This window comes from Phoca vitulina, unplaced genomic scaffold (assembly GCF_004348235.1).
Source record: "Phoca vitulina isolate PV1807 unplaced genomic scaffold, GSC_HSeal_1.0 scaffold34, whole genome shotgun sequence".
NCBI lineage: Eukaryota > Metazoa > Chordata > Mammalia > Carnivora > Phocidae > Phoca > Phoca vitulina.
The window spans coordinates 9,635,998-9,648,955 of NW_022589737.1; the positions used below are offsets into that span (position 1 = coordinate 9,635,998).

General features: G+C 42.4%; 1 protein-coding gene across 1 annotated transcript in view; it reads left to right on the forward strand.

The window, feature by feature from the left end:
• Nucleotides 1–208: 208 nt before the first annotated feature.
• The window catches only part of LOC116645917 (beta-galactosidase-1-like protein 3), a 51,751-nt gene continuing 39,001 nt past the window's right edge, over nt 209–12,958 (forward strand). Inside the window, exons 1-6 of the mRNA XM_032426436.1 lie at nt 209–259; nt 415–630; nt 6,401–6,469; nt 7,026–7,121; nt 8,314–8,422; nt 11,902–11,994. Coding sequence (XP_032282327.1) covers nt 416–630; nt 6,401–6,469; nt 7,026–7,121; nt 8,314–8,422; nt 11,902–11,994 — 582 coding nt within the window. The 5' untranslated portion in view covers nt 209–259; nt 415. The remainder of the gene's footprint in view (nt 260–414; nt 631–6,400; nt 6,470–7,025; nt 7,122–8,313; nt 8,423–11,901; nt 11,995–12,958) is intronic.

Below are 12,958 nucleotides of genomic sequence, written 5' to 3' on the forward strand. Positions count from 1 at the left end.
GCCTAGAAGAGCTACCTTGATGTGAGCCTCCTCTGTGGCTCTTGCGACTAACCTGCCTCTAGAGCAGCGTTTTAATCCTTACAGTTTGACGAGTCCAGTGCCTTCCCTTGGCCATTGCTCTTTCTCTTTTCAGCCGGTGTCTCTCCTGGAAAAGAATCCTGTGCATCTTTTTCGTGCCACTTACCTTACCAGGTTTTGCTCCCCGAGTGAAAGATAAAGTGGGTCTTATATACGCAAATGCACAGCTACAGCCAGCCCGGTACGGTTTGCCAGAGTGGGGGAAGGGGGGGGGCGTCTCCTTTCTTGGAGAAGATAATAGCAGCAGGATGCTCGGAGCGTGTCCTGCCACAAGAACTTCCCTTTCCGCTAAGGCTATGGTGGCCTGTCCTCTCTCTCTCTCTCGCTCTCTCTCAGCATGTTTAATTGGTCTCACCTGACCCCCCTCACGCTGAAGGACCGATCTGTGGGACTTGAGACTGAAAGCAGAGTCGGAAGTAAGCCATACTTCACCCTGGGGGGTCACAAGTTCCTGATTTTCGGGGGCTCCATCCATTATTTCCGGGTGCCCAGGGAGTACTGGAGGGACCGCTTGCTGAAGCTGAAGGCCTGTGGCTTCAACACCCTTACCACGTGAGTGCTGGCCCTCTAGCCCTCCGTGACCTTGCTACCCTACTCCTAACCCCTGCATCCAGGCGCAGAGCCTCTGGATTTGGGACCCCGCCTGAGGGTTTACCTTCTGAATAGTCATTTCTAGCATGTGCCTTATATGCTTAAGTGTCACACCTCACACTTAGTTTGCTGTGGTCAGAGCCTTGGGTAGGGGTTAATGAGAGAAAGACAGAAGGAGTAAGTGATTGCCATAAGAATCTCTCTAATGGGAGAGTCATTGGGTCCCTTAGGAGCTCTGAGTTTAATGACAAAGGCTCAAAGTATACTTAGAGATAAATAATACATGGTGGTTTTTTTTTTTTAAGATTTTATTTATTTGAGAGAAAGTGTGTGTGTGTGCGCGCGGACACAAGCTGGGGGGAGGGGCAGAGGGAGAAGCCTACTCCCTGCTGAGCAGGGAGCCTGATGTGGGGCTCCATCTAATCCCAGGACCCTGGAATCATGTCCTGAGCCAAAGGCAGATGCTTAACTAAGACACCCAGGAGCCTCAATACATGGTGTATTTAAAATTGTATAAAACAATTTTTATCGGGCGCCTGGGTGGCTCAGTTGGTTAAGCGACTGCCTTCGGCTCAGGTCATGGTCCTGGAGTCCGGGGATGGAGTCCCACATCAGGCTCCCTGCTCAGCAGGGAGTCTGCTTCTCCCTCTGACCCTCCTCCCTCTCATGCTCTCGTCTCTCGTTCTCTCTCTCTCAAATAAATAAATAAAATCTTTAAAAAAAATAAAAAATAAAAACAATTTTTATTTATGTATATGGAGGTGAGCTTGTAAAGGAATAATAGTATCAAAAGAAATGAACACGTCAAAGGAAATACCAGTATCACTAAAGTGAAGTTTAATGGCATTAAGGGAATGAATACTGTAGCTTAACGATTAAGAGCATAGGGATGCAGGGTCACACAGACCTGTCTTCAGTCCCAGCTCTGCCTCCAAGGGCATCACATCCTAGGGCCCTGGTGTCCTCGTCCATAAATGGGCAAAATAAAAATTGCTTCATAAGTTTATATTGATGATTAAATGAGATAAAACCTTTACCTTATTTATGTGAAAAGTGCCTATCACAATGCCTGGCACGTATATGTACTCAATTCTAATGGCAAAAAAAGAAATGCAAACTTACTTTAGTCAATCATAAGAATTTAAATATAAATGTAACATGATTAAATATACATTTAACATGATAAATTTAGCGTGATCTTTAACATGATTAGGTGTATAGTGACAAAAGGTAACAGGTATTTAGGGTCTACTGATGGCTGGGCATTTTGTAATTATCTTCACAAAATCACTTAATCTTTACAACTAGCTGTCCTATGAGATGGATAGTGTAATTCTCACTGTGCGGGGGGGGGAGGGGGGGGTAATTGACAGAAGCATAGAGGGCTTAACTAGCTTCCTCAGGGTGAGTCTCCTCCCACCTTCTTCTCAAGGTGTGACCCTACAGCTGTGCGTGAGGATGCTGCCCAGGTCACACACGGGCATAGGCTCCTGCCTGTGCACAGATGGCCAGTCAAATGAAAACCAGCCCGAAGCAAAAATCACATTTGAGTGAGGAACAGTGGAGATTCCTTCATAACAAACCTATTTCCAAAAAAGCCTTGAAGCTCAAAAAGTTGGGAGTCGATAAAAGTGGGATATAGGGTAAGCCTCAAGAAACCATTCCAAGGAAGGCAGCCCTGTAACAGGTGCACGGGAAAGAACGTGAGGTTATCTTCATGGGAATGGTGTTTTTGGAGTCGGAGAAAAAGGCTGGGGCGCCTGGGTGGCTCAGTCGTTAAGCGTCTGCCTTCTGCTCGGGTCATGATCCCAGAGTCCTGGGATCAAGCCCCGCCTCGGGCTCCCTGCTCCGCGGGAAGCCTGCTTCTCCCTCTCCCTCTCCCGCTCCCCCTGCTTGTGTTCCCTCTCTAGCTGTCTCTCTCTCTGGGTCAAATAAATAAATAAATAAATAAATAAATCTTACAAAAAAAAAAAAAGGAGTAAAGGCAGGGGAGCCCACCCTTCATATAACAATGCTGCCATTGACAGAACACTGAGATCCCCGTCTACATATATCCACACTATAAAGTACGACAACCAGTTTTAGTTATTCAGCGAACATGTATATAGTATTTACACTTAGCCAGGCATGTTCTAAACCCTGGAAAATATTAATTCACATTGTCACTATATCAATACTATATGGTGAGTAGTGTAATCACTATCTTATGTAGGTGAGAAAACTCAGGCACTTGCTCCAAGACTACACAGTATTAGCAGAACTATGCTTTGAATTCAGACACCTGGTTCCAGCAGCTAAGCAACTCAACCGCCTTTCATAACTGGGGACTTCGAGACTGAGGATGACGTTCAGAGCACTTTGTAACCCTGCTTGTAAAGTCTTGTAAAGTTAAGTCCCCTCTGCAGGGCATTTTATCATTTTATGAGACAGAACTCATTTTTCTGTTTCTTGGTGAGATGTTTATCACCAGCAATCAGAAGGATATGTTGTGTTCATGGTCAAGCTGTGGGATTTTATTAGTAACATCAGGAAAAAGTAAAGGCAGTCCTGAGAGGCTTAAACTTACAATATAGAAGGAGAAAGAGCAGAAAAAATGTTAGCAAAACTCTATGGGGCATTTAATGTAATGTAATGTAATGTTTTACATCTGTAACTATAATTATGTCAATTAAAAAATAGTTGAGTTCCCTTGCTTTTCTGGGCAATTCTACACTGGTTGTTATGCATTATACTTACAATGCATTGATTATTTAAAAAACAAAGAACCACCGGATGTCCTGACCCACCTACACCACTGACAAGACCTAGCAGGACCATAGAAATGCAAAAGCTGCACTGCAATCAGAAGAGACGCCCCTTTCCTCCTGAATGTCTCTCCACGGTCCTCTTGTGGCAAAGATAAGCACGGTACTCGCTACAAAGGACAAAATGCTTCAAGGGCAGGCTGCATCCATTACTGCAGAGCTGATAATAAAGGTTGCATCTGAAGCTGGGAGGCAGTAAATTGATAATTGGCTCATCTAATATACAAAGAATTTAATCATAAATAATCATTGAGTTTTATTAGTCTTTTCTACATCTAATGAAAAAATTATATGGTTTTTCTTCACTTCTTTATTAAAGTAATAAATTATATTGACAATTTTTCTGATATTCAACCAATCCACAGCTCTGGGATAAATTCTGTTTGGTTACGAGACATGCATATGTGAATATGCACACACACATAAACACATATAGATTGCTAGACTTGATTTATTAGTGTTTTATTTCAGATATATATATTTATGATTACAACTGAAATTGATTTAAAATTGTATTTCTCTTAGTATCTTGTCCAGTTTTCATCAGTCTTATAATAAACTCATCAAGTCACTATATATTTTTTTCTCTTCTCTGAAACTACCTTGCAAAAGAATTCTCTTTACTCTGAATGTTTCTTAAAATTCACCTGTAAAATCTCTGTGACTACTATCTTTTGTGGTTGTGAGGTGAAGATTCAACTTTCTTGAATGGTTACTGCTTTTTCTTCTAGAGTATATACTATTTTTATTCTGTAGATCTTTTCTCCTTTTCTTTCTTCTTTTGGAAACTCATCGAGTGACTATATATTTTTTTCTCTTCTCTGAAACTACCTTGCAAACGAATTCTCTTTACTCTGAATGTTTCTTAAAATTCACCTGTAAAATCTCTGTGACTACTGTCTTTTGTGGTTGTGAGGTGAAGATTCAACTTTCTTGAATGGTTATTGTTTTTTCTTCTAGAGTATATACTATTTTTATTCTGTAGATCTTTTTTCCTTTTCTTTCTTCTTTTGGATTGACTAGGACTTTTAAAGATTCTCCTTTCTTTCTTGGAAGTTGTACATCATATTGTGTATTTAGGCCTTTTTTTTTATCTTGTCTAAATATTTAGTTTTTTCAAAGAACTAGCTTGTAGCTTTATTAATACTCTCTATATCTTTTTGTTTTCCTTAGTTGATAATTTCTGAGTTATGCATAATTTCCTCTCTTCTACCTTATTTGATTTAGTACCTTCTCCCCTCTCCTCTTCTCTTCCCCTACTCGCTCCTCCCCCTCCTCCTCTACCTCCTCCTCCCCCATCCTCTCCTCCCTTTCTTCCTCCTCCTCTTCCACTTCCTTCTTTTCTCCTTGTCTCCTGAGTTGAATATTTAGCTCATTTTCTTTCCAGGATTTTGCATTTTCTAATATATTTATTCAGGGATATGAGTGTACCTCTAATTATTGCTTTGGTTACATATCCCATAAATTTTGCTGTGTAATACTTTGTCACCTGGTCTCAAACATTTCAGCTATTTGGGAATATGCTTTCTGTTTTATTTATTTATTTTACTTTTTATATTTTTAAAGCATAATTTTCTAATGTAGTTGTCTTTGTCTTGGGATCATGGACTATGTGATGTAAGTTTTTGAGATTTGCTGAGATTTATTTTGTATTTTACGACTGTTGCATGTGTTTTTAAGAATATATGTGCTCTACCTTTGGCTACTGAGTTCTCTATGTATTTCTTAGATTCAGCCTTTCATTTGTGTTATTCAAATTTACATCCTTACAAGTTTTTGCTGTTATTTTGTTTCTTAGGGAAGTATTTTAAATCTTCCCACTATGACTATGGATTTATCCCTTTCTCTGGTTCAGTTAATTCCTCCTTTACATGAAGCTATGATTATAGAGCACATGAGGTCGTGATTACTGTATCTTCTTGATGGATCATTTCCTTTCTTATTATTCGATGCCTATCAACATCTATTTGTGAGGGATTTTTTTTTTTTTTTTTTGCTTTAAAGTCCATTTTGCCTGCTATTTAAGATTGCTAGAATAATTTTGCCTCATCTATATCATTTTCTATCTTTTTGTTTTCAACTTTTCCCAGCAATATCCTTTAAAGTAAGTCACTTGTGAGCATCATTTAGCAATTTTTTTTCATTCTGTTCTCTTAGTGCATAGCTATAAACTTTATCATGCATATTTAAGTCTTGAGCAAACCAACTTTTCATTCCTCCTCACAACGAAAGATCTTAAATACAGTCAGTTCTACCACAATGCAACATATGGATTCTAAAAATCTACATTGTGCAAAATTGTGTAATAAGAACTACAGAGCTAATGAGAAAATGAGGTTAAAGGCATAACACTCAAGAACTTTGTTGGTGACACACACAAAAAAGATAGTCATCTAATAAAAATAGCACCTAATAAAAATTTTACACGTATCTCTTTGTCCCTACAGGCTCAGCCCTGGGGGTGGGGGGAGGTGCCTGGCACGGTCCTTCTTGCTAAATCTAAAACTGGCACTTTTCTTCATTGCATCTCCATTATCCTTGTAGGAAGTCCTCCTCTATTCTTATTTTGATTAATTCTTAGCAAAAATTTCTTGGGTATATGTAGGCATTTGAGGGTTTTATCCTTTTCATTATAGGTTTAATGGGTATTACGTAGAATGGAGTGGTGAGTGGGATAATTTATGTATAAATTCAAGGAATCTAGAATCATAGGATTATTGGCAGCTTGGACCACAACTGGGTAATAAAGAAAGGAACTATTGACAATAATCAATGTTCACATAATACGTATTTAATTGCCATTAGAAACTCCAACTTATTCCAAAATAGAGCTATCCCAGGCGTTGGCATGGATTTGGGGCTGACCTAGGAATTTAGAGCAAAGAAATCAGAAGATGTTTATTGTACTTCCCCCTTCCCTATTACAGCTATGTTCCGTGGAACCTCCATGAGCCAGAAAGAGGCAAATTTGACTTCTCTGGGAACCTGGACTTGGAGTAAGTGCTCTTGCTTCTTCTATGGCTTGGCCTGGGGTGGGGAGGCAAAGAGGTGGCCCCTTGGGGTTGATCAGGAACCATGGGACCATCTTGGTTCTGCTTTGAGAACCAGAGAGAGGCGGGTCAGGAGCCTTATTCATGGGACCCACATGCTCTCCATGAACCTGTTACTCCTGGGGGTCTGGGTCTGCCTCCTCTGAGCCCAGACCTCTTCACTGCAGCCCAGAGGTGCCTAATCCCCAGTGTCTGCCCTGCTTTGCAGTGTGGGCCAGCCACCTGTGCTGGGACAGGGGTTGCCCCTCTATGGTAGCAAGGCTGTTGGGGTCAGGTTCACTGTTAGGACCCCCCCCCCCGTACCCTGTTTGATGCCCTTCCTCCTTATGCCCCCAGTGGGGCTGTGCAGAAGGTCCTGGGCTGGGAGCAAGTGCGAACCCAGCTCCCAGGGCCTGTGAAGGGAGGGAGGAAAGGAGCTGGGCAGCTCCACCACCTTGTGATGCTGGGCTTGTCCCCACCGTCCCCTCTGTGTCTTGAGAGCTGCTGACACTGACCTCCCTAGGGCCTTTGTGCTGATGGCTGCGGAGATCGGGTTGTGGGTGATTCTGCGTCCAAGCCCCTACATCTGCAGTGAGATTGACCTCGGGGGCTTGCCCAGGTGAGTGGGACTGTGAGTCCAGAGTTGTGGTTGTAGTAAAGTTTATTTGTTGGCTTTACTAAACATAAAACTTCAGTCTAATAACAAATGAGCACATCCTCTGTGTCTTGCACTGTTATATGCTTTATATACATTGTCTCAGGCAGGGGTTGCAGTAGTATGGTGAGGTGTAGGTGCTCTTGTAATCCCCATTTTATAGACGACACATCGTGCTGGTGCTCTGGGTGTGTGGCCAAGAGTGTGCAGGGGGAAAGGAAGCATCAGGATGATCATAGTCTCTTTTCACTGGAGGGAGCTATGCCCAACTCTGGCGTGTGGTGGGAAGAATAGGGGGAAGCCTTAGACACTGAAGAATGGGTTTGTTCTAACCATGTCTGATTTTTCTCTTAGTTTGTCAGTGGAAGACCAAATTCTCTGTACTAAGAACCTTCAGTCCCCCTCCTTTCCCTCTCATTTTTCTTTGCCTGTTCTCTCATCTGTGATGCTTGCCCTCAATGCAAACAACTAACATTCAGGGTGAGAATTCAAGAATGCTCTTCTGTTACTGTCACAAGCTGACAGGACTGCCCATTTAGTCCATGGCTCTGCTCCAGGTGAGCACTTTTACTTTCCTTTGTCAGGTAAAAGAATTACTTTTCTCCAAGATGAGCTTGTTCTCCCATCCCAGCTCAGGAGCAGAAAATACCTGACCTTGAAGAAGAGGGTGCCTTAGAGGAGAAGCAGTTCATGGTGCAGGTTAGCTGGATCCCTGCCCAGTACTTGACAGGTGATCTGGAGGTGTGCTTACTGGCTTATAAGCTCTTACTCTGTGCTAGAAGTCTCAGCTCTTAGAGGAAAGGCAACCTCTGCCTAAGGTGTATACACTGTGCTCAAGAAAAATGTTTTTAATGAACTGAACAAGAATAGAGGAGAGTATTCAACAAAAGGTTAAACTACCTCTCATTAAGATGTGGGAGTGCAAGTCTTGATAGTAAGTTGTAAAGTGTCATGTCGATGGAGTTGGTATCTTTTCTTCTAAATCTCTGAGAATGGTCCAAAAACCTGACATGGACCCATCCCTTCAGGACCCCTGAGTGCTCCAGGACCATGGACATGAACTCAAAGGATGTAAAACTGCCAAAGCCCCACCCCCACTTACCCTCACCTTTACCCTCCCACCTCAGACACTGAGCTTGTCCCTTTTGGCCCCCAGCTGGTTGCTGCAAGACCCCAAGATGATATTGAGAACAACCTACAAGGGCTTTGTTGAAGCAGTTGATAAGTATTTTGACCACCTGATTTCCAGAGTTGTTCCTCTCCAGGTAAAGCAAATTTCCTGTTCCTTCTTTTATTTTTTTTTTTTTAAGATTTTATTTATTTATTTGAGAGAGAGACAGAGAGAGCACAAGCAGGTGGTGGGGCAGAGGGAAAGGGAGAAGCAGGCTCCCCACTGAGCAGGGAGCCCGATGTGGGACTCGATCCCAGGATACTGGGATCACGACCTGAGCCAAAGGCAGATGCTTAACCGACTGAGCCACCCAGGCACCCCTCCTGTTCCTTCTTTCTTATCTTTGCTTTAGGAAATTGTTTTTCTGGCTTGTTCACAGAATAGGCCATGCCCAGTCTTTATGAGAATTGAAGGTGACATTCTTGCAATTTTCGATTCTAGACCCTCGTCTTAAGTACAGCCTTTACCCCAAGGTTTCTAGAAAGACACACATCGTACAAGGGACTGACAAAGGGTGTTCATTTGTGGTTGTCATTGTTCTGAATGTACTCGATATTCATTAAGCTCACTGACCTTCATACTGCTTATTTTTACTCTTAAATTATCTTTGTTGTTTTAAATAGTTAATACAGGTCCTTGGTGATAAAACTCAAAAGAGTATAAAAGAGTTAATGGTGAAATAATTCTCCCCTCTTACCCTGAGCCAAAGCCATTCAATTTCCTTTTCAGAAGATAATCAATTTTGCCAGATTTTTGTGTGTCTTTCCAGAGATTTCCTACACATATAGAAGCAAGTTATTTATACATACACTTACACATGTGTATGTGTATTTATGCATACTTTTTAATAAAAAATACACAATTCCCACTGAACTTTTTTTTCACTTAAAAATATATTTTTGAAACCCATTCTTTTTAATATCTGCATAGTATCCCACAATTTGGATATATCGTGATTCATTTAACTAGTACCTCATCATGGACATTTGATTTTTCAAGTTTATGCTATAATGCATAACTTGGCTTATATGTCATTTTGTACCTGTGTGAGTATATTTGTTATTGCTATTTACATTCCAGTTTGTTTTAGTTTCATGAATGCACAGAGCACAGACACCATGCATTTTCCTTTCTTCATGGAGTCTCCAGATCTTATGCAAGGTACCCACAGCACACAGACCAGTCTGTGATAAAAAAGAACATATACCCTGCAGTCTGCAAGGCAGCAATTGTTTGGTCATTATGTTTGATTTTTAAAATACAACTCTCTTCCAAAGAAGAGGAGACACATGGCTATTATTTAAATAAAAATAAATCTTATTTTGAGAGCATATATCTTGATAAAACTTGAGAGGGGATAAAAACCAATTATTAGGTAGTAGACCAATAGCTTATTATCTTAGGCTCTTTTTTGGGGGGGGAAATATGATGCAGATCTAGCCCTTTGTAACTAATTCTCAATTGTGAATTATGAGTTACTCTTAGAATAATTTTAAAGAAAAGAAACTGTGGATTAGGAATGGAAATAAAGGGAAAGACAGATTAGGAATAATGTCTCTGCAGTACAGCTTTAGGAGAGATGAGCAATGCTGCGGGGAAGAAGGCATCATCGTTAGGATTAAACTCTGGGTCTCTTAGGCGGAATTGAGGTACATCTTTCATTAGAAGGGCTAAAAACCATATGTTTCTGGCTGCATTTCTGCCAAATAGGTGGGACCAGATGCAGGAGCAAAAATCTCTGAGCCTTAAAGCTAGAAAGACTTTGGATGTTTGGCTGGAAGTTCAGGCACAAGTAGAAATGCCACATACCATTAGTACAGATGCAGCAAGCAACGTGAATTTACAAACACCCCACTGAAATCATGAGGTAGGAAATCCCAGGAAACTTTTCAAAAGCAAGGAATTTTAAGTGCAAATGAAATTTATGGGGCTTATCATTACTAAATTGTTAGTATTTAAGGTTTTCTATTTGGTTATCCTGTTTTAATTATTACATTTAAGTAATTTTTAGAGTGTCTTTACTATTTCACTTGGGACTTTCACCCTTCTAACGCTGTTTGTTTTGTAAGGTCAACTGTGAATTTATGACGCAGTTTTTAGAAATCTCACCCTCCAGGTTGGGGAGAAGATATGGTTCAATAATACAAACAATTTTTCTTAATTCATCAGTGTGGAATACTTATGTTCCCTTAATGGGTAATTACTGAGCACCTGCTCTGTGCCAGATGCTGTGTAGGAGCTAAGCTTCCAATGGTGAGAAGGACAGACATGGTTCCTGCCCCATGGAGACAAATGACCACTTACAACATGAGGGATAGTTGCTGCAGTGGAAGAAGTGCAGGACAGCCCTCACAGGGTAGCAACAAGGGAGGAAGGGAGGCTCAGGGCATGGCTTTCCAGAAAAAGTAACTTAAACAGTGACCTGAGGCATGGGCAGGCATTAGCAATGGTCAGGAGGATCCAATGGGTAAGGATCAGAGAGCAAGAGACAGAATGAGGAGTTTGAAGAGCTGGAAGTAGAAAGTAAGGTGGGAAAGAGGCAAAAGATGAGGCTGTAGAGGAAAACCCACCACACATGCTCACTCTCTTCTGTTCCAACACAGGGGCATGCTCATTCTCTTCTGTCCCATTGTCCAAAAGGGAATACCTCTCTCTAAAATTGGCATTTACTCTGTAGGCAATAGGAACCATGTGCGGGGTGGAGTGGTCAGGCTGTCAAGAGCTCACTCTGCCTTCAGTATGGAGAGGCCTCTGCACTTGAGTGTGGAAGGACATTGAAAGATTAATTAAAAAGTGAAACTTATAATGTCAGTATAATTTCAACTAGGTTACTGTTGGTGACACGTGGCACGACGGCATTGGAAGAATTACTGTGGTGGTTTGAGGGGTGGAGTCGAAGTGAGAAAGCAAAGCAAAAAAACCAAACCAAATAAAACAAAGTGAGAAAGCAGAGAAAATTGAGTGTAGACAACCGGTAACTCTTTTAAGAAACAGGGCTCTTAAAAAGGGGAGAGCAAGAGAACTGTGGGTGGGGTAACAGTCCTGGGTGCTCTCCCTCTCCAATGTGAGGGTTCCGAATACGTTTCCATGATGCTGGAGGTCAGTTGATTTGGAAGGAGAGGTTGAAAGTACAGAAGGTAGAGGGAACAGGGCAGAGAGTAGGAAGCAGGGAGACTCCACGCACGAGTGGTGGCGTTATCCTAAGGCAGGAGGGGGAAGGAACACCTCTTTCATTTGCTGGGGAAAGTGGATAGGGTGGGCAATGAAGCAGGGGAGTTTGTAGGTTTGAGATTCATATTTAAGCAGATAATTAGTATGAGAAATACAGGGAAAACTGTGGGAGTTGCTTATCTCCAAAGTCTAGGGAAGACAGGACTCTGTGCAACAGCTGAAGTGCCTGGAGGTGATTGACTCCAGGACCTGGGGGAAGAGAGGGAGCACCAAAGGAACATGAGGTAACTACTTGGATCAAAGCTTACCGCACCAGGTGTGTGATCTTAGCAGCAAACTCAGAGACTCCAGGCTTTTCCCACACGTAGCTTCACATTTCCCCTTGATTTGCTTGTTTCTCAGTACCACAGGGGAGGCCCCATCATTGCAGTGCAGGTGGAGAATGAATATGGTTCATTTGCCAAGGATAAAGATTACATGCCTTATGTTCAAAAGGTAAGAGACACTTGATGTGTCCTCATATTTACATGCTTCCTTCCTCACTCTGTCATTTTTACAGGCATGCATTTTCAAGGCCCTGCTGCATGGGTGACCCTGTGGTAGGTGCTATGGGTCTCATCACTATGTTGAGAAAACTGGATCTCACTATGTGAGATCAAGTTCAGTGTCTCTGTGAATCTGCAGTGTTGTCAAGATGTACTCAGATAACTTTATTAGGAGATAAAACATGATGTGGAAAGATTATATCTTTCTCTTGCTATTTCTATGACCCATAATTCTCCTTAAATCTGGGGGCTGGTAAATTTACATCCATAGTAAATAATGCTTCATGAACTTAATGACGACGGCTCTCATCCTGCAGCTTTCTGACCTGTAGTGTTAACATTCTTTCTTCTGTTGCCTTTGCTCCTCCATGGGGGGGGGGGGGGGGATGTCTCAGGCCAGGGAACAACTGCAGTCTTGCCTGGTTGCCTTTCTGATGGGTCAGGACCCTTCCCGTCCCTGATTTCCCACAGTGAAGAAGCTGATGAGTTTCGAGTGTAAACTGGACCTCCTCCCCAGGTTGCTAAGCAAAATGCGGGGTCGCATGTTAGCTGTGTCCACACAGAGACCCCTAGGAGGGACGACCCAGAAGGCAGTGGGGAAGAGCTGCCTCCTGGGCAAGGAAGAGTGAGCAGGTCACAAGAGGGGGAGGAGGGCAGTGCTGGGCTCCCCGGACATCCTGGCTCCTCCCACAGAGCTCTGGCCTCCGGGGCTGGACAGGCTCTGTGAGGGACTCCCTGCCTCTAACTTTTCTCAGGGGCATCACGTTAGACCCCCTCAAATCAGTCTCATTCAGCTAGCATTGTTTTTTCTTGACTTTCAAAATTTACTACTTGACTACCCCGCCAGGTCTGGACATGGCTTAGTGAATATGTAAGACACACAGCTGGGGTCCTCTTGCCCTCTGGTCATCTGT